Here is a 24,835-nt window from a genome sequence, read left to right as displayed (position 1 = left end):
TGAATAAAATCCGAGATCGATGTTATCGTTAGGAATAATGGAAAATTAAGTTTACAAATATACACAATCCCCTATACGTCGAACTGTAAAAAATATTCCATTTCCGTTAAAATATACCGAATAATTCCAGACTCATCATCCACTCGACATACATATTCATGTTGTCATTAATATTTACATTTATCCTTTTCGATTTATATAACCACATGTTTTTTTCCCGATGTGAGATAAATTCAAGGTTGTAAATAACGCATCTTACTTCTTATCTAATACCTTACCTGAAGCAACGGAGCGAGAAGAATCGGTAATAGTTGATTTTCCAGGATCGATAAAATCTGTTTCCCCGTGGCGCAGCATCGGTGGACTCCAGTGGCGCGTTATTCTATAGCAGACCACCTGTAGTGGGTCCTTTTCAAAACGTCTTAAGCTTCTACGATCCATAAAAGTCAATTGTGAGTTGTTTATCGTCTAACGCTCAACGTTCCAAAACAAGCGAAGTGAAACAAAAATTTATTCAGATCGAAGAATGAAATCCTCCTTGAAAATGAAAAGTTTACGCCGATATCTAAATTAGAGAACCATTGAATTAGCATATTGCCTATCGGACTGAAACTCGTGAAAATCTCTAAAGAATTGCAATACTGTCTCGAGACTCATGAAGATTAGATAATTTATCACTTGTTCTAGTATTCAATGTTTATAACCCCGCCAAATTCACGAATCCTATCAAGATTTATTTCTTTATTATCTCTCTTCGAAATTAATTCCATTAGTTCCTTATTGAAAAGTCTTGTCACCTACTTCTGGGTGACGTGACACGACCAACGTGTTAACCCTTTGCGCTTGAGAGGTGACTCTTGATCACCACTAGGTTGACGCAGTAAATCAACCGACAATAGTGTTTGTTTAGCTTTAATTATTTTGGAACACTAAGTGTCAATAAAATGATTGTCGACGAGGTAAAAGTGACTTGATTTTCAAATCTCAAACTAGTTTAATCCAAGCTTAGCATTCGTGGCAATAGAATGCTAAGAAAGTATCTCGAATTGCTGGTACCAGTAAAGAAAGGCCTCGAGGGCAAAGGGTTAGAAACGTAATAGCTTGCTACCGTCTTTCGTTCATTTTCTTCCAGATAGAGCCTTTCCGCAAATTCCATTTTCTCTTCGGGTCCACAAACTCACAGGCAGAAGAGTCGACTCTAGCATACCCACAGGCAGAAGACTCGACGCTGGATCCTCGCAAGGAATGATCTTGTCGAGGGAAAGGATCTTCCTTATCTGTAGGTTACCACCCATCGCGAGGTTAAAACTCTTTCTCCCCCCATTCCCTAGCTCTCCCCGTGACGATCGTGCATGGGGGCGCGCGCGCGCACGCGTTTCATAGCGTTTGGTGCGTGCACGTGTGTCGCGCACACACACAGCCAAGCGTGCGCATTGGAATCGTTCGCTCACCGCGAGTAGATACGAAGTAGCGGCCGCAGTCGCGGGGGCACGCTGCTGACGGTGAGATCGAGGCCTGTCGCGATCGTGAGTGGTGAACGGCGTCGATCGTGATCGATCGATCGATCACTCGCGGTGGAGGACACGTGACCGACAGAACAGAACAGTCTCGTCCCACAGGAATCACTTCATAGTAATAATTGTGGCGATCGAGTAGGACGAAGTCCCTTCCTTGCAGAAGTCCTCCGAATCGCAGACTCTTTATCGATCGATCGTACTCTCGATCCACGTCACAGGTCCAAGGGTGCATCCTCAACGAATTCTGGAACCATCGAGACGCGCGGGAGATAAGAAGAACCGGCGCGATTCTGCGCAGTGGCACCAGAGTTAGACACGCGTGCGTGGCGTTGAAATCGGGTGGATTCGAACAAGTCAACAGGAAACTTTGATTAAAAACCGTGTGACAGCGAGCGAGCATTAGGATCTTAATTGACAGGTTCTAATTACCCCCACGATCACGGAAAAGTCTATCACGAGTGACTAAGTTGACAGAGTAACTAACAGTGCTGGGATAGTGAGAATCCAGAGTGATTTATCAAGTATGTATGGTTAAGGGTTTTGGTAGATCCACGATCCATTTTGTAGCTGCAGTGACATTGAAAGATCTACGTGAGGAGAAGATGGAGAATCCTTGAAACGTGCAGGTGAGGCTTGTTAATTGTTTCGTGTATAGTCTAGGCAGGTGTGTTTCTTATGTTTCTTTTTAATAATGCGTGGCGTCGGTGATTCGCGGTGGCTGACGTTTGACCTCTCCTTAGACGAAGCAATCATTGCGAGGCAGGATTTGTAACGAGATCTAATCCCTATTCTCCCATCGCACTCAGCAGGCGACCAATCGTGGCTGACCCTATCTTTCGACAACAAATGGGACAATTTAATGGGATTAAATCGGTAACTGCTAGGTGTTAGACTTGGGCAATGATCACTTTTCGCAATACTCAGTGGCAGGCGACATATCAATCAGTAATCATAAACCACGTTTGTGATTTGCAACTGTGAGTCGATCACTTGTCAGTTTTCATCAATCAAAACTAATAGTACCACTGATTACCCTGTAATTAATCACGATCACTCGTAACCATGAATTGCACGTTGACGAGCATTGTTAAGTTCACGTTTATGCTCATGACGCTTCATTTGTTCATTGGTTCATTATTTGAGCCGTTCATTGCACATGTCGATTAACTCCATAACACAAAAAGTTGAGAAATGCGATGAAATGGCCTCTGAAACAAATTATTTATTATTCAATGGCCAAAAAAATTTTGTCGTTTAATGGTGTTAATCTTTATTATTCAACAAAGTTATTATAAATGTAGAAAATTATGATTACACCAAGTGCTTTGACACTTAAATTTAAGATTTTTCAAAAAATGGAGTTAATCGATTTGTACAATGAACGGTTCATTTTGTAAGGGCTGTTACGAAGATGACCTTCGTATTCCCTCGAGTTAACATAACTTGCATAGTTCGCAATTATATTCTTCCGAATGCTCCGCGTTGTTTGTCTGCACTTCGTCCCTCCTTACGTAACCTATCTCCCTTCGACATCTCGATTGTTTCGATTTAGCAACCTTTCATCAAGAACCTTGGTGCTGTGGTTCAAGGAAGAATTCATTCATCATTTAAAATATATATAAATCGAGGAGGCAAAGATACATTAAAATGAAAGTCACAAATTTTCACGGTAGCTCTGGGCTCCGTGGAGCCGATCTGTCGCTATCCGCTTCGTCTGAAGTAGGTCTACTTTCAGGAAGAGAACTTATCGTCGAAATGAATATGCACACGCGCGTACGCGATACACGCCTTCGCCTGAGCCACGCTCTGTTCGAATATTGCGTATCGACTTACCCAACACGTTATTTAACCCGCTCCGTGCGCTAAACGCAGGATTACGATCCGCGGTTCCGTTCAAAATTGTCAAGTATAACTGAAGAATTCATCTCCCTCGATTTTCAAATATCGATGGTCGTTGTTAGGCAACGTGTTGCATCCTGCAATCACGATAGTTGGGGGAAACAATAAGCACTGCGTCGATAGTCGGCTCGTGTATATTCGTTTCAACATAATCTCCCGTCGTGGAAGAAGCTTGTGATGAGAGGGACCCGCGAGGAATGTAAGGACACATCGTTATGTAATGGAGATTGTTTCTCTTTTAATACATGTAATCGTTTGGTGTAATCGCAGGCGCAGAAGTTCTTCCTAAACACTTTTCAAGAATTTTGGAGACTATTGATCCGAAGGGATTTATCCTCGATGTCCTTGAGCAGTCAAAATATTTGGCACCTACCTAGTTAGTCATCGGTAGGGCTCGTCCAGTTGAAAACCTGGTTTGAACGCGACTAGTTCCTCGACTAACTAGTTTTTAAATACAAGTTCGTTATGGCGGTTTTATGCTTTGCAACGAGTTCCGTCCATCTTTCTGTCAAACTTTGAAAACCTATTTATGTGTACTGAACCACGTTCGAAGGACAATGATACTCGAAGGAACTATTATGTGAAAGGACCGGCAACAAAATATCTAGTAGTAATTACTAGGCTGAAGACAACAGAGCCCACTGAAAGTTGGATTGCGGCAACGTAGCCTTGGACTCGTTACACTTAGGGGACCAACAGGCTGATTATAGTAAACCGTGGATCTTTGCACAATTTTAAAACCATGCCAATACCGACGCGAACGCGGCAGGTTTGTCAACAAAATGTAAACTATTCTTCAAACTTGCAACACGTTCCATAAATCTTTGTTGTGTAACGATAGCTTCGTTGATATGTAATGGTATGCTATTCGACTTGAGATTGAAAAGATTAGACAAAATTAAATATAGACAACTTGAAGATAATCATTGGAATAAAGATGACTTACAGTCGATGTACTGTATAGGGCGATGAGAGTATGCATGAGCCTAACGTATCGATATAATAACTTCTTCGCAACATTCTGTAAACAAGTAATTAATAGCTCCAAGTACCCTCAACCTCGGACGACAAAGGGTTACTTTCAACCCTAATTTGAACGCATATGGTGAACACGTGCGAAAACAGGGGTTTTGATTTGTGCCCCGATACACAGATGTTCCTACTCTCGTGAAAGCTGCAAGGTAGATTAATAGCTCGACAGGCTGCGCGAACGAAGCAGATTTCAGCTTGTGGAGTTGGCAGACATTTCTCGAAAGAGATTCGAAAGCTATTTAAATATTTAAATGAATGGTTCAAACTCATTAATTCGTATACAGTCCAATACGACGTATAGTATTGATTTGTTTCGAAAGTCCATGTCGATTTTTGGTAGGTGGTACAGGTCTGAATATATCGGAATGGTTAAAGACAAGTTACATATGTTATTTTAAAAGGTGGAAAGGTTATGGAACAAAATGGTACTTACGTAATTCAATAAATATATATCAAAATTCAAATGGGCCTTTGAATTTTTCTCAAAAATTAGCACGAACTTTCTGGACAACCCAATATTTATACTTACGGGATGAAAAAGTGTATGAAATCACTCGTTAGGTTGTCTACATCTTTATTGGATGAAATCTGTTGTAGCAAGGGATTACGCAGTCATAAATTAATAAGAAGAGCGATTTATACCTGGTCTACTTCATCTTGTTTGCGAATTATGGCCATCTATGTATTCAACCAACCTATATCTGCTTATCTTTGCATCATGAGTGCGCAATGCTCGCTTTGTATCTCAACGGAACTATAAATTTATGGAAGGCGATAAGATACATATTATAGATCTTACAAAATAATCGTGAAGAAATCAGATATACCGGTTCACCTCGTCGAGGGTGATAACGAACCATAAAATTGTGTAACTCAGAAGATCGCAAACCCTTTTTATCGCTTCTAAATACCGAACTTATCTCTGAAAGTAGCAATAGAGACGCTCGTACGTGTAAACGCAAGGAAAACAATTAGAGAGTCACGAATAGCTTTTAATAAATAATCATTCCACTCATGTCTTGAGTCATCCTCCTGAAAATGTAAGAATTAAAGTCATAGTATTAATTTTATGAAAGTATATAGTAATGTTCAATTCATCCCTAAAAATAGAAAAACTGACCATTGCTGGAGGATTTTATAATACATCGTTCACTTACGTCAAAATAATCCCTTAAACGCGATCGATGCGCGATGAATAAATATAATTCTATAATATTCCAAGTATCCAGATAATCTGCTCATTAGACCAGTGATTATCCCCAACCCGCCATACTACTTAAACGTTATTTTCAGCGTATTAAGGCTAATCATCTAGTCACTCGAGCAACCACTTGTGAAATCAGTGACTTTAAACTCAGCAGTCGCAATTAGGCCTCGTACTAAAATAATATTCACATCATTTCGGAGGAGAATCGGGTTCGTTTCGTAATCAATTATCACAACGAACTCTCGTTACCTTTATTACACTTTCTCCGACGCAGTTTGGCCAGGTACACGCGTCATAATAGAAATTACCCTCCGAATATTGCTCAATACCAGGATACGTATCGTTGAGCGAACGATTTCGTCGACGGTGCTCATTCACGTATAAAGCCGTGTTCTGTTATCCGTGCTGGTACCTATCGCCAGCAATGGAAGCGTAACGTGGTTAAGAAAATGGAGAATGGGCGAATGAGTCAGCATCACGCGAAACCGTGCCAGCTCGGGCTAATAACGGGAGATCAATGAATTGGTAGTCGCTGTCAGCCCACCATCTGTGGTCTTAATTGCACTTCTTTTCAAAAACGATGAATTGTTCGATGACAGTAATAGATGAGTAGCTGAAGTAAAGGATTTCATTTGTTGGTGTCCATCAGCATCGACTTCTATCGATCATTGATCAACCAAGTCCCCAAAAGTTTCTTTACACTACAAATTTACAACATTCATATTTCAAAACATATTTTGTAATTTTTATCTTCGCCCTAAGGGTATTAATTTGCGATGTCCAGCTTCAAAATTTTATTATTTTCGTCAGTACTCGGTATTAGAAACGTAAAATATCTGCTGGTCGCGAATGTGTTAATAAATAATATATACGCTATATTTTGTGTTTTATGTTACGATACTGAGTTGTGTACGGCTCATTTTGCTTTATTACTGTTATGGCACCAACTTCTAACAATAAGAGATAAGATTGTCCATGTATACAAAGGCTGCCACACGAGACAACTGATTGTGAGTGCAAGTCGCGAGAGAAACTTTCGGGACAATCTAATATAATGAAATTGTGTTAAAAAGCAGTTTTGTATAAAGAATGACAGAGACCAGTATGACTGTAGCTTTATGTCAACAACCACGAGTGTGTTGAAAATCCAGTAAAAGATCGAGAGTACATTTGCACGGTGTCGATTAAATCGTACGGACGTAGATTTATCGTACGCAACTGTTCTCCAAACAAAGTAGCCTATAACTCGCCGTGAGTCAGCCAAACGAGTCAGCCAAACGAGTCGGCCTAGTACTCGCGGGTTCATTAGGATCAACTTATTGCCCCGATCGATCTCGACGAGTTTCGTGGCTCGTAACAGTCGCAGGTGCAATAGCCGAGCGCAAGCGACGCTGCTCGAGAGAAACAAGCCGCGTTTAACTCTTTGCTGTCCTATGTCGAGTGAGACTCGACAGAACTGTACTAAAATCAGAAAATCTAGACGACAATGTGTTAAGGTCAGTTTTCACGTGACAGTAAAACCGCTACTTTTAACTCTTTGCACTGTGCGCCATGTCGTTGCAAACCGTGCGACAGGAATCGCATTAAATTAAATAGTCCATCTTTGGAAACTTTTCAAACATAAAGGATCTCTCAAAGGAAGCTTCATAATCTATCTATTCTATGATGTATTATATATATTGCAATATATATTGAATATGTTCAATTGGTACCTATATTTTAAATAAAGTACACATGATTGTACTTAAACATAATTGAAAGTGTCCACTACGGATATAGTGTCTTTTAGGAAATTCTTTATTTCATACTCTTTCCATGTAACGCCTGCCCATATATTTTTCTCTAAATCTCTGTATACATCATATTTTGTTTTGGTTTCTCGTGCACTTTCGATCAGAAAACTTCAAGGAAACATGCATTTTTAACAAATATGCCATAGCATACATTTATTCTACATAACCACTAAAAAAATTGACTAGACTTACGACGTCCCTTCATAGAGGACATCCGTGAGCAAAGGGTTAACACGATGACTATAGATTGATATTTTAAGAAGTACACGTGAAGACTTGAAGTTCTATTAAACAAATCTCTCATCTCCTAAATGTTACAATACGAGCAAAATTCATTTTTTATATGTTTGTATGAGGGTATATTTTGACGTCTTCGCACATGCGTCTTCGCAATGCTGTCATCGAGTCGTTCCTTGAAGTCGTGACTTACTATTACGTGAAAACGGACCTTAACTTATAGCGGCACGTTTTGGCCGCGTTTATCACTCACAACAGTCAGCAATCGTTCATGTGCGCGACATCGCCGCACGACACGCGCCCCATACGAGAAACAAAGAAGGAGCGACTGCGGCTAGCGCGAGCGACCGTCCTTATGCCAGTTACCCACATTTTCAACCAGGAACAAGCCTCTGAGCAGCACCGAGGCAAGGTTTTGCGGGAAATGTACCAGGAACTCGCACTTTCAAGTTATCGTAGAAGCGTATCAACGCGTGGCGACCTTAGCAAACGTCATTGGCCGCGATCGGCTTCGATACACGATCGATCAGTTCGTGCATTGCCTGCGTGAAACATTGTTATTGCTGGCTATGAATATCGTTTCGACCGACTCTGGATCGTGAAACTATGATATAAATACGATAACGTTGCTTCGAATCGGCGTGTCCGTTTATCTTAACCCAAGTCCATTGCGTGTCCAGTATGGACGAGTGTTTGCGTGATTTACCAGGATGTATTGGCGGTTATATAAATAACTGCGCTCGGACCACCTGTAGGAGTTATTGTATCTCACGGTAGACAAGAATCTTATCTGAATTCTGGTCGACAAATTCACGTAAAAATGTTTGGCAAAGTTGAAGAGATACCTCCATTCTAAATTTAAGAAACACATGGCACAGAAAAAGTGTGTGTTCGGAAAGGAGGATGTTAAGAAAGTTCCAAATTTGTAGCCCACCCGACATCTAAAATATTAATGAGGCATTATTCTATAGTTTCCTTTCGAGCATATTTTCCATCGCGTCGACGATTCGCAATCTGCCTCGTCAGCCATCACGCCTAAGCAAATCAAGTATAAACCGCAAAATCGTTGCCCAACGCAAAAATGACTCGAGGTTAATGTCTCGAAACCATTCACGTCGGTCGGACGAATCCAGAAAGGCAGTAACGAGTACGTGATTTGATACTGCACAAATAAATATAATTCACTGTAGGATACATGGTTCGCAAATTGACACAATGCTCTTCGAAGGAGCGCGAACGGTCTGTCGAAAGACGTGCGAACGGAGCATCTCTCTCAAACGATGAACTCCGAAAGACTATGCGGGTGTTGCAAAACATGCAACCTGTTCTTTCCCGATGAAACCGTGACTGCCGTCGAGATCTTCGCGATTGGCTTCTCATGCGGCACGAGATCGGAGTAACTAGACTTTCTTCTCGAGGAATGGTCTGCAGCGCTCAAGTCGCCTAAGGTTTATATTTTTAAATGGCCCCAAGGGCTGTCTACACAGATATGAGGATTAAGAGATACTGCAAACAATATTAACTCTTTGCACTCGGACGCTTTGTTTTCGAGAAAGTCGAGTTTGAAAATTCTATCCAGTACGCGTGCACTGGACTAATAAGGCAATGATATGTACGCGTCAACAAGAACAGCACTTTAAACAATTGATTCAATAATGTTATGTAATTAGCGTTAGACATGTCAATAAAATTAATAAATGTATTATCTATACATTAACAATTCTTATTTATAATACATATCTAAACCATGCAGCTTTCATCTAGCGGTATATAAAATTAATAAGAAAGAATACCCAAAATATAATCGCCAGTAATGTTACAATTTTTATGTGACTGGTGAAGTAAATCGATTTGTTCGGTGAACGGCACAAATAGCGGAATGGAATATTTCTAAATGTAACTGAATGTCAGAAAAAGAACTTTTAAGTTTTTAATTGTTATTTTTGAGTCTAAATCGCCTAAATGATGATAAGTCGCCACGTCTGCACACAATCCTGCCCGAGATCTTCCTCAAACGCTCCTCCACTGGTCTCGTGGCGCAAGACGATCCTCGATTCGCGGAGAACAACGCATTCCCTCGGTTCATCGGGCCAACAACCAGATACCAGCGGTGTGTTCGTGCAAATGTCACGACGAGCCTGGGGACGCGCTGTAGGAATTATTCATTTAGCCTTGTCGCGACTTCTTTCTCCTTTTTCTGAATAATAACCGCCCGTCACGGAGCAGATGGTCTCGTTGCAAAATGTGGAAAAATCTTGAAATTACACGAACGATTCTGACCTACAAGGAGACATACCCAAGTTTGGCAATCACTTTTTAATCGACCTTTGATAGTACTCTTAGATCCTAGATAATATAAGCTGTTTACTGCACAAATCGATTAACTCCACCTTTGAGAAATTTTAAATTTAAGTGTCAAAGCATTTGGTATAGTCATAACTTTGTATATTTATAATAACTTTCCTCTGTAGTAAAGATTAACACCATTAAACGACAACATTTTGTTGGCCATTGAATAATAAATAATTTATTTCAGAGGCGATTTTATCGTATTTCTCAACTTTTTGTTTTGTGGAGATAATCGGTTTGTGCAATGAACATTCTAAGTCTAAGGAATGGGCTCTCGTGACCTGAAGACCGCGTGTGGCCTTTTGAGGTGTTCATGGCGACCTTTTCGCATGTACTATTAATTACAGTAACTTAACTTGTCCTTTAATGAATTTGATGGATCTTCTCCTTCGAATCATAAACAGTCGAACCTAAAAATAGCGATGCTTGCATTTCGTATTTACATTCTCTGAGTAGATTAGTCTTTTTTCGTTGTTATTCTCGAGTGAAAAATATCGATGACCAACCCAAGTTGCCGTGACACCTACATCCATACAACAAAAATGGGAGGATATGCAAGGAAAAGGATGCTTTTTGCTCTTTCGAGGACTTCGCCAGACGGACGAGTATGCTGAGTTCTATCGTGTTCAAGTATCCACGGGAACCAACTGCTCTTATGCTACACGGTTCTAAAGATACACTTAAAATGCCTCCGTAAATGCCAGACCGAGGGTATAAAAGGAATACGAATATATTCTTCTTTCGCTTGGCGCACAATAACGACAAGACGAGATATAATAAGCGGGACCCTCGAGAGGTTGTAAAAATCTGGTTTTACTCGTTTCGAGACAAAGGAGGCTGACGGTGCTTCGAGAATCGAGGGCATTCAGATTGTTATTCTCCATCTTGCAGTGCACAGTGCTCGGAGTAATTAGGAGATAGCGTATTTGGACGATTCCCGAGAATGGGCTACGGTATCATAAATGGAAAACGTTCTTGAGTGTAGATGCGTTTAATAAATATATAACGTATAAATGAAGAACTACACTTGGATGATTTGAAATGAAATTGTATTGTTTCGATTCCTCTCATTAAACAGAGTAGTCGAGGGAATATATTTTGTTGTGTAGTCAAAAGCCATCGCGTGAAGTCACTGAGCAGTAACACGAATATGTTACAAACTCGTTATCAATCACTCGTATAAACAACGGTGGCACGTTCTATATTGACACATATGTAATTCGTGCAACCGTGGCGTGTCGTGAACAGAAATTGTTTGGGTGTTAATGGATTATGGTTCGTTGGCTACGGATAATGTAAGTTCTATTATATCGATTGCTGCTACGTGGCATCATGATACAAAACTATCAAACAAAAGGTTCATTTTGCAATTGTACACCCACGTTCGTCCGTATTTGGTCACTTCAGAAACAACGGATAACAAGATTACAACGAAATTATATTCTTAAGAGATATTCTTACTCCAACACATTCTTACTTTTCTATGCCCATATTTTTAATTGGCTTTATTTTTAGAACATGTAAAAGGGATCAACACGCCTGTTAAAGAAACTCGAACGAGTAATTTAATAAGCGGTCTGCTCCAGTTATCATTGTAATAGAGCGTGATTAATATTGTCGTGCTCTCAACTCAGAATGTACTGCGAATGTAACTCGCTGTTTAATAATTTCTTGGTGTTAAGTATCCATAAATTATTTTTTTTTGTCCGTGCACGATAAAAGTAGCGTTTGTTTTCTAAGACTGTATTGCGTCTCGTAATTAATTTACATATTCATGGGTCGCGCCGAGCGAACGACCCCGATTTTTTTACACAGGAAATACGTATTAATATAAACTATCGATTGTGTTATTCTGAGATTATTTGTTGTTTCAAAATTTAGAATCTTTTAGTTCTGAAAATTTGAACATTTTCGAGATTATCAGGAATTTCAATTAGGAACTTAGAAAACTGATTATTTGAGTTTCTTATAAGATTCATAGTACGAAAGCAATAATACTGCATATTTAGCATAATATTATCCATTCATTCGCCAGAAATATTAGAACTTCAGCGATAACACCGATCAGGTTGCAAATATAAGCTTCGCGTGTGAATAATGTTCGCAGTTTGCGCGTACAAACTATTCAACTGGACTGTAATAAATGAACGCAATTAATTTATGGACTCTTTAAGCTGTATTCTCTGTTTTCCTGTTTGGAAATTGGAAACGGTTCCTTCAGAAAAAATCATCTCCTCCACTAGTAAAGATTTCCTTATCGCCGCGACGACAGTAATACTTTTCCCGTGCATGATAAAATCAGTTATCGTCTGACGCGCGTATCGTTTTTTGAGCAAATTAATCCTCACGCTGATGGCAGTGGTATAAAAACTGTCGAGATAGAGACAAAACGGACGTTAACGAAGATAAATTAATTATTATGCTAGTGGTGAAGGCACAAAAACTGACGGGATAAAGACGAGACGTGCAGTAAGGAGTTATGCCAGTGTGAGGGTGTAGAAATTTAAGGTTCCTGTAAAGTTCCATTTTACAATGAATTGTTGAAATGGAATGAAATAGTTTCATTTTACCTTGTTTTAGAGGAAACACCGTCGATTTAAATTTACTTTTCTTTTTATAAATGAAATTACACACCTCGTCACGAATTTTTATGCGAAGGTACCTCCACTTTTAACGAGGCCATCGAGATTGTTTGAGTTACGTCGTGTTAGTGCAACAAGTGTGCAATCGCAACAAGTGCAGCGGTGATTGGGGAACGGCAACGCTGGGAACACGCGTGTTATCTTCTGGTGTCTTGCATTCAGTCAGTGACCCATAACAATTAGTGTCGTGGGGGAAACCGAGCCTCTACGATGCGGAGGGGAATGTTGATTAACGGAAGTGGAATAAACGTGCGTGATCCGGTAGGGTAAGTCCATCCCGATTTCTTGACCCTCGGGCTTATCACGAGCAATGGACGTCGGGTATGTGGCTATGATTACGGTCAAGTGATCGCGGTGGATAAAGTTGTTTTGATGGAATTCGTCATAAGAATATATTACTTTTCATTAGGAGTTCAAACTTGTTACTTGGTACGTGTCGTAACTCCTTTTCCTTAAACAAAGAAGTAAACATGCATATACAATAACGGGTACATTTTATGTATGAACATGCTAAGCAAGGACTCTTCATGAAACTGCAAGGACAGGATATGTTTGATCTAGAAAAAATGAAGAAACCCGCCTCACAGCGTAACATTAAATAAAAGAGGATCTCTTTAGGCCCATGTAAAGATCAATGATACGATCCACGTAGCTTGTACGTGCAACTACTGACAAAAGTCAGTACTGAAGGAGCAGTCATGATAGCCCAAGGACGAGCAGAAGGTAACCACTCATGGATAAAGTCCTCCGTGAAAAACAGTACACGCATGCAGTGTTTATAAATATCATTTATGTTTGGTACGTCTGTCACGTCGTCCATGTAAACGCGACCATTTAACGGCTATTGAACGACAAACGCGACTGATAATCAGGGAACTCCTCTCGGCCAAGTGGATCGTTTCGTTGGAAAGAGCGAAGTGCACGTGCACAGAGTCAACGCACCGATGAATAATGGCAACACTCGTGTCGTTGCACGAGCAAGCACGTAAGCGTTTATAAATTTCTGCCATTAGTAATCCCCGACTACGATAGCGTGTGGAAGCAAAACGTTTGGAACAAAAATGACCACGGCCACGTTGGACAGTCCGCGGATTCTATTTGCGAATTGCGTGTCTCCCTTTCTAAATCCGTCATACACTTGTAATGCGAGGAATGGCGTGAACACGTCATTTTAATCTGTACTCGCGGAACAATGAGATTGATGCCTTTGGTGTCACTAGAGCCAGATATTCTCAACGTCCACTGTAGAAACGCATGCCTGTTGTCATAAAAATTCCTATAATCAAATAGAATATAACTAAATATTTTCGTATTACTGTTCAAATTAAAATGAACACCTAAAAATATATAATTATTTATTCTTCGAATAAAATTTGCTTATCTCTGCCTTGTGCTCTAGCAAATAACGACGTCGTTAAAGTGCACGTGCGCAGTGATTCCCAAGCAGTATAACTGACAATCGTTTATTATACTCTTCTCTTTCTCTATCCCTGTCGGTTTCTCTGTGAACTTTCAGTCGCATCGATGGAGCTCCAGCCTTTGAGCCTATAGTCTGGCACGCAAACGCCAGGGATTCACTTGCAAACCTGATTTTGCTAAATCACGCGAACGGAGATTCTGCCTCGGTAAATCTCCGTGGAATAAAGTTAAGTGGCTACGAGAAAGGCAATAATTATGCGCAACGAACGATTTACATATTTGCTGGGTCACTAGAAAAAGAACATCCGTCTTCTCGTGTTTTTCAAAAATGCAATTCACGCTGTTATACCATCGACGAGCCAACAAGTTCTATCGCTATTGGCGACGAATATTTAAAATTTTTGTTTCAAGTGTTTCCTTGAACTTCACGTTTCGATATCCGAAATAGCGTAAAGTTATCAGTGTTAACCCAGGCTATCGCGCATTACGAGCTTTGACATTTAATTTTTATTACGCTTTTTTGGCGTTTAAAGTCAGAATTACCATCGTGTTATTTCCAGTGTAGTGTGCACACTCGGTCAGTTATTACATGTTATGCTTGTAATTAGCACAAACACACTGAAAAAATTGCATATTTATTTGTTTAAAAAACCTCTATATATATAAAAGTAGATTCCAACCAACGCGATTATCATTTTAGTCAGGTGTTTTAAATGTCCTGCCGCTGTGGTGGCAAGTATGGCTCGTTGCTTCGCGACTGGTGTATTAAAATCGGTCGGGTAGACGAAAAAGAAGCATTTCAGCCGGAATTGTTCCACTGTGGCACCGCTTCCTGTGTCTAATCCGTCGAACAAGACCCCTTTCAAGTCCCAGCCACACGACGCTACTTAAATAATTCCTCCCCATTGACTTCTGCGTCACGTAGACCTCGCTCTTTCTAGCAGCGTCAACTGAATCGCACCGTCCATCGCGTACTCGATTGTTATTTCAATAGTGATTTTTTATGACGCGGCTATTCGACGTGTTATTATTGCGCGTACACGGAAACGCATCCAACGCGCGGTGCTTCATTGTTCGTGATATCATTCACGAGTTTCTTCGACGATTGTGTGCCCTCCACTCGTGGAACCAGCGAAAAGGTACGACGTAAACCGTGGCTGATCGAAAATATGCCAGTTTACACTTTTGTATGGTTAGGTGCATCTTCTAGTCGATGACACGCGAGATTTCGTTTGTCACGAGCGAAGCATTAGGATGGATTCCCATGTGCGCGATGCATGGCACGAAAATGCTTGGAATGCTTAACTTTCGACAATGCGCGTATGTGAACTTTAACTGTCGGTTCGTCCATGAACTTCTTTCTAATCAAGGTAACGCGTCACTTTCCTGCACGTAACAGAGAATGGCGAAAGTGGTACCTGTTCCACTTCCGCTTTACTAATTCGGAAACTTGGGCATCTCGACCAGACCAGTATACATTGCGGAAAGGTTGAGTAGATCGACAGCTGTCCATTTCTGCTGGCGAGTGGTCATTTTCGCGAAGTGTACCCTTGGTGCAAATATTTACTTGTTAATTATTCGGTTGTCTGGAAAGTTCATGCCGAGGGTCTGAATACATCGGAATCGTGGAAAACACATAACATGTATACATCTCTCAAAAGGTGGAAAGGTCGTGGAACAAAATGGTATCTATGTAATTCAATAAATATAGAGTCAGTCCTATAAGTATTCGTACCCTCTATGTCTATTGAAGAGATTTGTCTAATTTCAATGATATACTTCATGTTTCCAAATCAATTTTCCATTATAAGTATGTACACGAATAAACTTTACACGTGTATATATCCACTATTACAAATTTATTTGGAAACATGAAACATTCATTTAAATTAGACAAATTTTGTCAATAAATATAGAGGGTACGGGTACTTATGGGACTGACTGTATGTCAAAATTTAAATATGCTTTTGAATTTTTCTTAAAAATTGACTCGAACTTTCTGGACAATCCAATATATCGTCCTGTGAGACATCGAATAACTCATGGTTATCATTAGTCTACGTTTATACATCAGATACCAATATTGAGAGCTATCGACATAGGAACGTGTCCCTCGCGTGTCTCACAATTGGTTCGAAAGAATCGAAGTCTCGAGGAATGAAATCACCGTAGAACGCGGAACGTTCTACTCGAGGGACTCTTTGTCGTAACCTCATGAATATGTACGGTTACTTTTGTTTGTAACTCGGTAACTGTGAATCTGGGTATGTGGAACGATGTTCCTTTCGAGATAAATCGACAAGGGGCCGGCCATTATGTAAGTTCATCGGCGTGCAGATGTGGGTGTTTTATCAACGGATGACGTTCGAAGCGTGATCAACTCAAAGAGGAACCACCGAATCAGTTATCGCTGCGGAAACGTTTTGGAGGAAAGATACTCGCGATAGTCTTTGTCAGTAGACGCCATTCCATTAGCATATCCTGTAGGAAAATTTCGAAAGAACCGTAATTTAAGACAAACAGCGCGTAACATTGACTCCAGGTGATTTTCGGGCTTGTCAGATTAAAGTTGGCGAAAGTATGGGGCGCAAATGTAGGTCAAGGATGGTAACTTTAAAAATTCACACGCTCCACACGCTGATCCTCGCGTGATTCGATTAACGAAGATGTAAATGGGGGAAACGCACCAACGTTGATATAACTGAAGCTTTGTATTACGCAAATATTAATTAAACTAGCGATAAGGAGTGAAAATGATCGCAATCGTAAGAGTTTATAGATCCTATTAAAAGACTGCGAGTACTGGGGGCTAAAGTGTCGTGCGGGGGACTTCAATTTCACTTTCACTCCGATCGCACCTCGTGACTCGCTCGGGTCTTGTCCTGAGCTTACACTGCTACTATGTTTTGCCACGGAACGTATTCGAAACAGTACGTTGACTTGTATAAATGGTTTACCAAAAGAGGCATTAGGATTTTGTATTTTAACCCTTTGAATCAGAAAGAAACCTAAGGAAAATGGTCTTGGAAATGACTACCTGCATATAGCCAAATTGCTTGCAGTGCAAAGGAATAATAACAACATACGACATCATCTCTCAGGTCAATTTAAAGGCAAATAAGAAGATATAGCGACCATTGTTTAACTTGTTTATCTGCCTGCTATATCGTTCAAGTTAACTGGGGCGCGGTAGTTGAGTGGTTAATTCGGCGTGTCGTTCTTTGAATCACTTGTGTTATATAATAATTGTATGCTAAACTGTTACCACTTTGCGCTCAAGAACACAACCGTTTTCGTCTGCTACAATGTTTACGACTCCAGCACATTTCCTCTACCAAGATTACCACAGACGAAGCCAACGAAACCACCGACCGAGTCAACCACGTAATTGTCAACGCTCCCTGGAACAGGAAAGCCACGCTCGACAAGCAATCGTCGGCGTTTCTCCAGGAGCGCGTTGAAGCAAAACAATCGCGTCGCTAGGATGATTGCTAGGTTGGAAGAAGTCCAAGGGCTCGCAACCTTCGCGTGTCTTGCACAGTCCACGCATGACTGAACTCGTTCAGCGATGCTACTTATCCGCGACCTTGCCTTTGAGACGCTTCATCATGCAAAAGGAAAACACGACTTATTAAACGGTTTATTAGCGACAACGCATATTGAACATATGCCGAAGGCAGACAACTCGACGCTAGTTTTCTTTCTCAAGGTTTATGGCTGGGGCAAGAATTGAACAGGTCTCTGAGATTGTGCCATGTCATCTTTAACACCATTCCGTTCCGTTATTTATTAAAATGCGTAGTCGTATACAATAAGTATTACACTAAACGTTCTTCTTAAATAATATTTCCATTCCATATATATATTGTAATATATTATATATTGAATATCTTCAATTAGTATATTTTAAATAAAATACACATGATTGTAATTAAGCATAATTAAAAGTGTCGACTACGCCACGTCGATGCACATACTTTATTATTAAAAACCAAACTCTGAAGCCTCTCCTCGGAAACGCTTTACTTCATACTTTTTTCACGTAACGCCTGCTCACATATTTTTCTCTAAATCTTTGTACAAACACCATATTTCGGTTTGCTTTTTCCTGCATTTTCGATAAGAAAACTTCAAGGAAACGTGCATTTTTAAACAATTTGCCCTAGCATAAATTTATTCTACACAAATACTAACAAAATTTGCTAAACTTACGATGTCCACTCATAGGGGACACTTGAGTGCAAAGCATTAACTCTTATATCTGTGGAGACCTGCTAGCCCCTATACCTCGGGTACCTCGGGATCGCTAACCCGTACTGTAGCTACGTACACGCATGCTGCAGCCCCTGAGGGCCATCTTTAACTCGTGTAGAAACGAGACATAGATAGTTCTTCGATTCTTTCAAAGCACCGAAACTAAAACTATGTTGTATAAGCCACAGCATCTTCTTGAACAGTTGGGTATGGGATCCCAGGCGACAATGTTTTGGAAAATTAGTAAACGACTCAACGTTGCACTGCTAAGGAATGGAATCCTGTTTCTAGAGTACCTAGCCACAAAGTTGAGAAGTCAAGGCAACCTACCAGAGACTATCTTCCGAGAATCCGCATTGGCACCTACTCCAGAACTATCTAATCGAGACGTATCTCTACCGAATAGTAAAAATGCTAACCAGTTAGCCTTCAGCCGCATCGCAGCAGACTCCAGCGCGTATTATTAGATTTGCTTAAGAAAAACGTCTACCATCCTGTTTGCGTCACGCAACTGGTACACCTAGCAATACGGAAGCAGGGTATACCTTCTCGGCTACGCGTTCCATCGAGCACTCTGACCGGACAAACATAGTCCAGGCATACCGTTAACGCGGAGTGGCATATAAATCGTAGCCAACGTGCATAGCAATCAATCCCGTCACGTGGATGTTTATCAAGACGTACAGGTTCGCCTGCACGCGACCGACTGAGACACTGAACAACGTTCAACGAACCTCCGGAGAGGCTCGAGCAGCTAGTCCCTTCCTCATCCTTGCGAGAGTAACAAAAGTGGACGGATCCTCGACGCACGGAGAACCAGAGGAAGGGTTACACGCGGTGAACTCTGAACGGAGGTGTACATCCAGGTGGGGATGAAGGCCATACAGACGCCTCGATTGCCTAGACCAGTGGTTCTTAAGCTTGATAAGCTTGCTACACCTATATGAAGGATCCTTCAAATACCGATCCTTCTGCAAGATGTTGAAAGACGCTTGCATGATTGTATTAACAAAAAGTGGAATAAAATTTGAAAAACAGAAAAGATAGTAAAAATAATTATAAAAAACTAAACGTCCACATCTGTGGGCAAGGGCGTGAAGAGATTAAAGGAAGCATGGAGCACAGAAGAAAACTTATACAAAATAATCCAACTACTTAAAGATGCACATATTTGGACTAACATCTAATCACATAAAAGACAGTTGCTAATAACCAAAGGTTGATGCGACGTTAAATATGTAAGGAAAAGAAAAGATTAATAATCCTCCTGATCACATACAATAGTTCAAAGAATGTAAACTGGAATCGTCGATAAAAATGCCAACCATCAACCATGAAAGGTAAAAATTCATCGAATCTCTTCGAAATTAATAAGGGCAGAATTTATCCACCTACTTATCACCAAATGGCAATTGACTTGATAGTATCGTGCGTCTTGACGCGGCGGTTAAGAATCACTGACCTAGACCTACAAAACAAGATAACCTGGCGGCTATCTACCAGCGGCTGGTTGCGTCGCATGTGCACGCGTGCACTTGCCGATCCGACACGGCGATAGACGCCACCAACCGAGAGCACGGAACTCGCCTCTCGCTGCATTCCCAGGCGAGCATCTTGACTAGCTTGATCTCGCGAAAGGTGTCCGGTTTGGTGTTGTACGCTTCAATCGAATCGATCTTTCGTTAGTCAAGGGGAGATGAGCGATTGCAGACGCTGCAATTGGAATGCCAGTGTCGTGGATCGCACGACGGGGATGTGAGTTTCTAGTGCACCTGTGCTCTTCGTGCTTAGAGGGTCAGTGGCTGTTGCAATCCATTCTGTGGTCGGCTGTTGACAACTAGTTCAGTGTACGTTTACGACTTTTGTCGATGTTTAGTTTGGGATATCTGGTGTGACAGCGATGTAATAGTTAAATGTAATGATTTTCTGATAGGAGCGATATCGTTGGCTTTGTGCAATGAGTAATAAAATTGATAGTATAATAAACCTGAATATATAACACGAAATTTACTGGAGAAAGTAAAAGGATTTAATTTTCGAAGCGAAATTATCATAATTTGTGAATGAAATTAAAGGAGTTTCACAGATCGAGGAATGTTGTGGATCCGCATAGTTGTAAAACGGAAAGTGTTCATGTCCGACGCATACTAAAGAGTTCGTTCCAATCTTTTCGCGTTTCACTTTGTACGAATCAGCATTTCTAAAGTGCAATCTTAATATTGAGAAAGTCACTTCTTTTGGACCGTGTAATCGTCGTCGTTAAAGATGCAAATTGTCGCTCAGTCCCTAAAATACGAATGCTACTAATGAGTTGTCGAGTTTCCTGTCTGCGTGTTGACAATAGTCACGGACGTTATAAACAATCCAGTGATAACAAGAAGTCTATGAATATGAAAGGTTTTCTTGGTTCAGCCATTCCATAATAATAAATATACTTAATTGTACTATCTCATACCAAGTCACGCGAACAGAGCGTCCAAGCCAAGTGCTCAAGTGTTTTTAAAATGGCCTCTGTGACGTATGTCCTGGGGGAAACTTGTTGCACTCTTCTCAAGCGTCGACAGTACATACAACCCTACTCCGACAAGATAGCCTCTGACGTCGTCCAATAATTCGCCCTTCTTTTTATATCACTCTTTCAAAAGTGATACAAGTTACATGTGGAGAAGGCATTATTAAACAACGGGAAACATGTCATTCATTTGCCAATCTTTATTTTAACAATATAAGCTTCGAAAACAAACCACGTCGACCCGAGACCGTCGATGATAACGACGATTTAAAGAAACTGATCGAGTCTAATTCACATCAAACTATACGCGAGTTTGGAGGAAATCTGATTCTACATCATATTACTACTTCCCGAAATTTGAAAATTATTGAAGAAACGAAGAATTCTCCTGATCCGAAATAAAAATAAACCATTTTGGATTTTTTCATCGCATTCCATCCTTCTTAATCATTGAATATTTCACCAACCGACTGCTAGTTCGTCAAATATTTGCATCGTTTTTTAAGGGACCAATTGTTTAAGGATGAAGCATTCATCAAAAACACCTTCGACAACTTCGTGTGGTGACTAGAAATTAACATTTTTACAGAAATGAAATAAATGCACTCGTGTATCGTGGACAAAATTTACTGAATCTGTTGACGCCTACTTTGATGAACAAAGTTAATTTATAACACAAATACAGATGTATAAATCTTCTCTACAAAAACGGACATTTCATAAGCAACAACCTAATACAATCAATGTCAGAGGCTATCTTCCGCTATCAGAGCATTATGGGGAGGCGGAAAACCCGTTACTGGGAAAATCCAGCATTGCCAGCTCTCAAGTCGCATCTCTGTATCCACTTTTCCTGTTGCAGGTGCTTCCGCCGTAGGCAGCTGCGAGAGATGTGGTCGCGATCGCGATTCCTAGTCCTGACATGGCTGCTCGCGTTGCTGATGGGAGTTAGGGTCAGCGACGGGTCGCAGAGGCCGCGTCTTGGCAGCGCTGTGAACGTCTTCAGCCGATACGGCTACCTGAGCATCAGCATGAGAGTATTGCCCAGGAACGACACGGACACCTGGATATTTCGCGAGCCCACGTTGGACGTCTTCACGAATCCAGTCCCGACGGTGGCCAGCCAGCGCCAGCAGACGGCCGTCTTCGACGGCGACTTTCACATGGAGTTCTGCGACAACATCCGCCAACTCCTGCAGGCGTACTTCCGGGACTTCACATTCGAGAGGCTGGAGAGACCGTGGCGCGCGTTCACAGGCAGTTGGTCTAAGGGAGCCATCGCGCGACACTTGGGAATCAACTCGTCGTTCATCACTGGGGAGCATTGCTACGTGCTGGTGCGCGTCGCCAGGTTCCGTGAGAACGAGAAGCTTGCTGGCACGGCGGAGTCGATGATCGTCGACGAGGCCGTTTACAGGGAAACGAGCAACGTCACGGTCGGCGATACCGCGAGCGTGGTTCGATTCATCAAGCACTTTGGGTCGCACTACATCGCCGCCTACGTCACGGGGAATTCATTGTACCAGGTGAGAGTCAACATATAGGATCGTTAGCCACTCTATCGTACCTCATTTTTTCACTTAACTTGATTGGTTCTTTTATAAACAACGCAATCCCGCATGCGCGCACTCTTTGTGTCGAGTATGGTGATGAAACAGGCTCGATTAATCCATTTACTGCCAGGCAAATTTAAAGCGTTTTGCCTTGTGCGCCAAGATTTAATACAGATGTGTAATCTAGGATATTATTTTTATACTAGAAGGTGATATTAAATTTGTTGTTTTAAAAAAGAAAATTTACGATCTTCTTTTGCAATAATTCGTGACTCAAAATGCTATAAGCTTATCCCTTGAGTAATTGCAATCAATTTGAACTACAAGACATCTCATAGTTGGTAGTGTATGGGTTAACAACGAGACGTAAAGCCTGGCTCTGCCAAACTAAGTTTATGACTGTTATCATTCGGTGTTGGGGTGGCAAATCCCTGCTAGAGGTCATGGATGTACAATAGATTACTAAGTAGTTTAGAACAGTGTTCGCAGTTGGAACATGACCTTGAACAGTCACTTGAATTAGTGTCTAATATAATGATGGAGATAAGTGTATCGGAAATAGTATCGAAACTTGTTTAAACAATATTTGTTCAAGTTTTCATAGATACCGATTAACTGCAAAATTTTCTTTTTTCTGATTATTATCCCCGTAGGTTTTTAATGAAAATGTTAATCCTTCATGGTTATAACTTAAGAATCGCTTGTTTCCTTGACTACGCCGCACGTTGCATCATCATATTTAAATAGATAACGCTTGTGCAACTTGTTGTTTTGAAATTCATTACGATACAACTTAAAAACCTGATTATTCATTAACTTTGAATGTCTTTGTTAATATAAACACATAAAAAAATTTAAGACTTTGTCGTCTCTATTCATCAGCAAATATCAACGTGGTCAATCTTGCACGTGCAACAATAAACGCTTTATGTCTTTTAAGGCGTTTTATACCTTATACAAACTCGTTTGAACGTCTTGTGCAAGGCGAACGATTCATAGATGCATAAAATGTATTGCCTCGAGATTCAGTTCCAAGAATCAATTTGAGAATATGTGCAGCATTGATTAAAGTCTGCATGTGCGCGTCAATAAGCATGGAACTTATAAATTGTGCTGTCACAGAGTAGAATTAACACAATAGTTACATACTTTTCATGACGCTCATTTCTAAACGTTCTTATCTATAATATCCACGTTTCATTGCTATTACAATTAACCGTATTTCGATACGCTCGTTTTCAAGTGACCCCTACAGTATGATTTATTCCACTCTTTCAATAACATATGCCTCTACTTATCTACGAATAATTTCAAAGAACATTCTGTTTCAACAAAACAGGTTGAGACAGTTAACATGGCCACCTGCTTTGCACAATGCTGTGTTACTAGTACACACTTGTGCATTCTATTTTAAATATTTATGATTATATGGAAAAAATGCTTAAAACGTGCATTCTGGAAATTGTTTAATTCTTGTATAAAACTGAATAAATTATATGGGCTGCCCTGTTATTAATAGAAAGAGATCTATGATCTCTACATTAAAAATGGCGGGAAATGTGGTTTAAAAATTGCGGAAAATGTAAAAAGAAAAAGGTGGAAATAATGATGATTGACATAATAACAAGGCTGTGTTCCTTTCTAGGTGTTCGTCTATACTCCACAAGCGTATCTGCGTATAAAAGAGCGGTTGAAGACACGCGGTGTGGCGAACCTCTCGAATGTCGAATTAAGTAACTACTTCTCCCCATGGTATGCAGAGCACATCGGTTCCATACAAGCTGCCAGCGGGAATAGCACCGTGGAAGCATGGGCAGTGGAACGACTTCGAAATCAATATTATATTTTCTCCCACGCGAGCCTGCTGAAATTACACGGAGACGCGATCTTGCTGAAGCAACTTGATGGACTACTTGGAGACGAAGCGCTACTGCAGCTACAGCTGCGAACGTTGGCGCCCATTTTTAATGACACTCAGCGACGCGAGTGGTTCCTCGAGGTGATCGATAATTACTTTAAGTTATGGGAAGTGAATATGTGAAGACGTTGTACTGATCCTGGAAGGAAAGAAAACAATTGGCACGCCTCTGTTTCACTCGCGTGATTCATACGCGGTCGCGAAATGAAACTAGAGGAGGTGTCGACCTCTGGCGAGGTAGATCATCTGTGACTTCGAGTTTATCGTTAATTTGGGGTCCCACCGGAAGTTCACTATTTGTTCTCCGTCGAACGGACGCTAGGGTCTAATAAAGAAGCGGCCAACTATCATATTGTTATGAATAAGTATTTATTATTATAATCAATAATAGAAAACATTTTTATACAAAAGTTTTAAATATATCACAAGCATTTTTCCCAAAAGTATCTGACTGAAAAATAAGCGACTTCTTGTCTCTCCACTTATGGTTCTATTTTTTTTAT

General features: G+C 40.7%; 1 protein-coding gene across 2 annotated transcripts; it reads left to right on the top strand.

Annotated features, from left to right (window-relative positions):
• The first annotated feature begins 1,484 nt into the window (after positions 1 to 1,484).
• On the top strand, positions 1,485 to 24,835 carry LOC128875685 (torso-like protein). Of its 2 annotated transcripts, none has more exons than XM_054121497.1 (3): positions 1,485 to 2,143; positions 21,724 to 22,387; positions 24,060 to 24,835. In XM_054121497.1, exons 2-3 carry the CDS (start codon positions 21,752 to 21,754, stop codon positions 24,453 to 24,455), a joined length of 1,032 nt encoding a protein of 343 aa, XP_053977472.1. In that variant the 5' UTR covers positions 1,485 to 2,143; positions 21,724 to 21,751; the 3' UTR covers positions 24,456 to 24,835. The 2 variants fall into 2 exon arrangements, with proteins under 2 accessions (XP_053977472.1, XP_053977474.1); XM_054121499.1 differs by lacking the exon at positions 1,485 to 2,143 and adding an exon at positions 19,871 to 20,196.

This window comes from Hylaeus volcanicus, chromosome 4, assembly GCF_026283585.1.
Source record: "Hylaeus volcanicus isolate JK05 chromosome 4, UHH_iyHylVolc1.0_haploid, whole genome shotgun sequence".
In the NCBI taxonomy this organism is placed as follows: Eukaryota; Metazoa; Arthropoda; class Insecta; order Hymenoptera; family Colletidae; genus Hylaeus; species Hylaeus volcanicus.
This window is presented reverse-complemented; position numbering and strand designations above follow the sequence as displayed.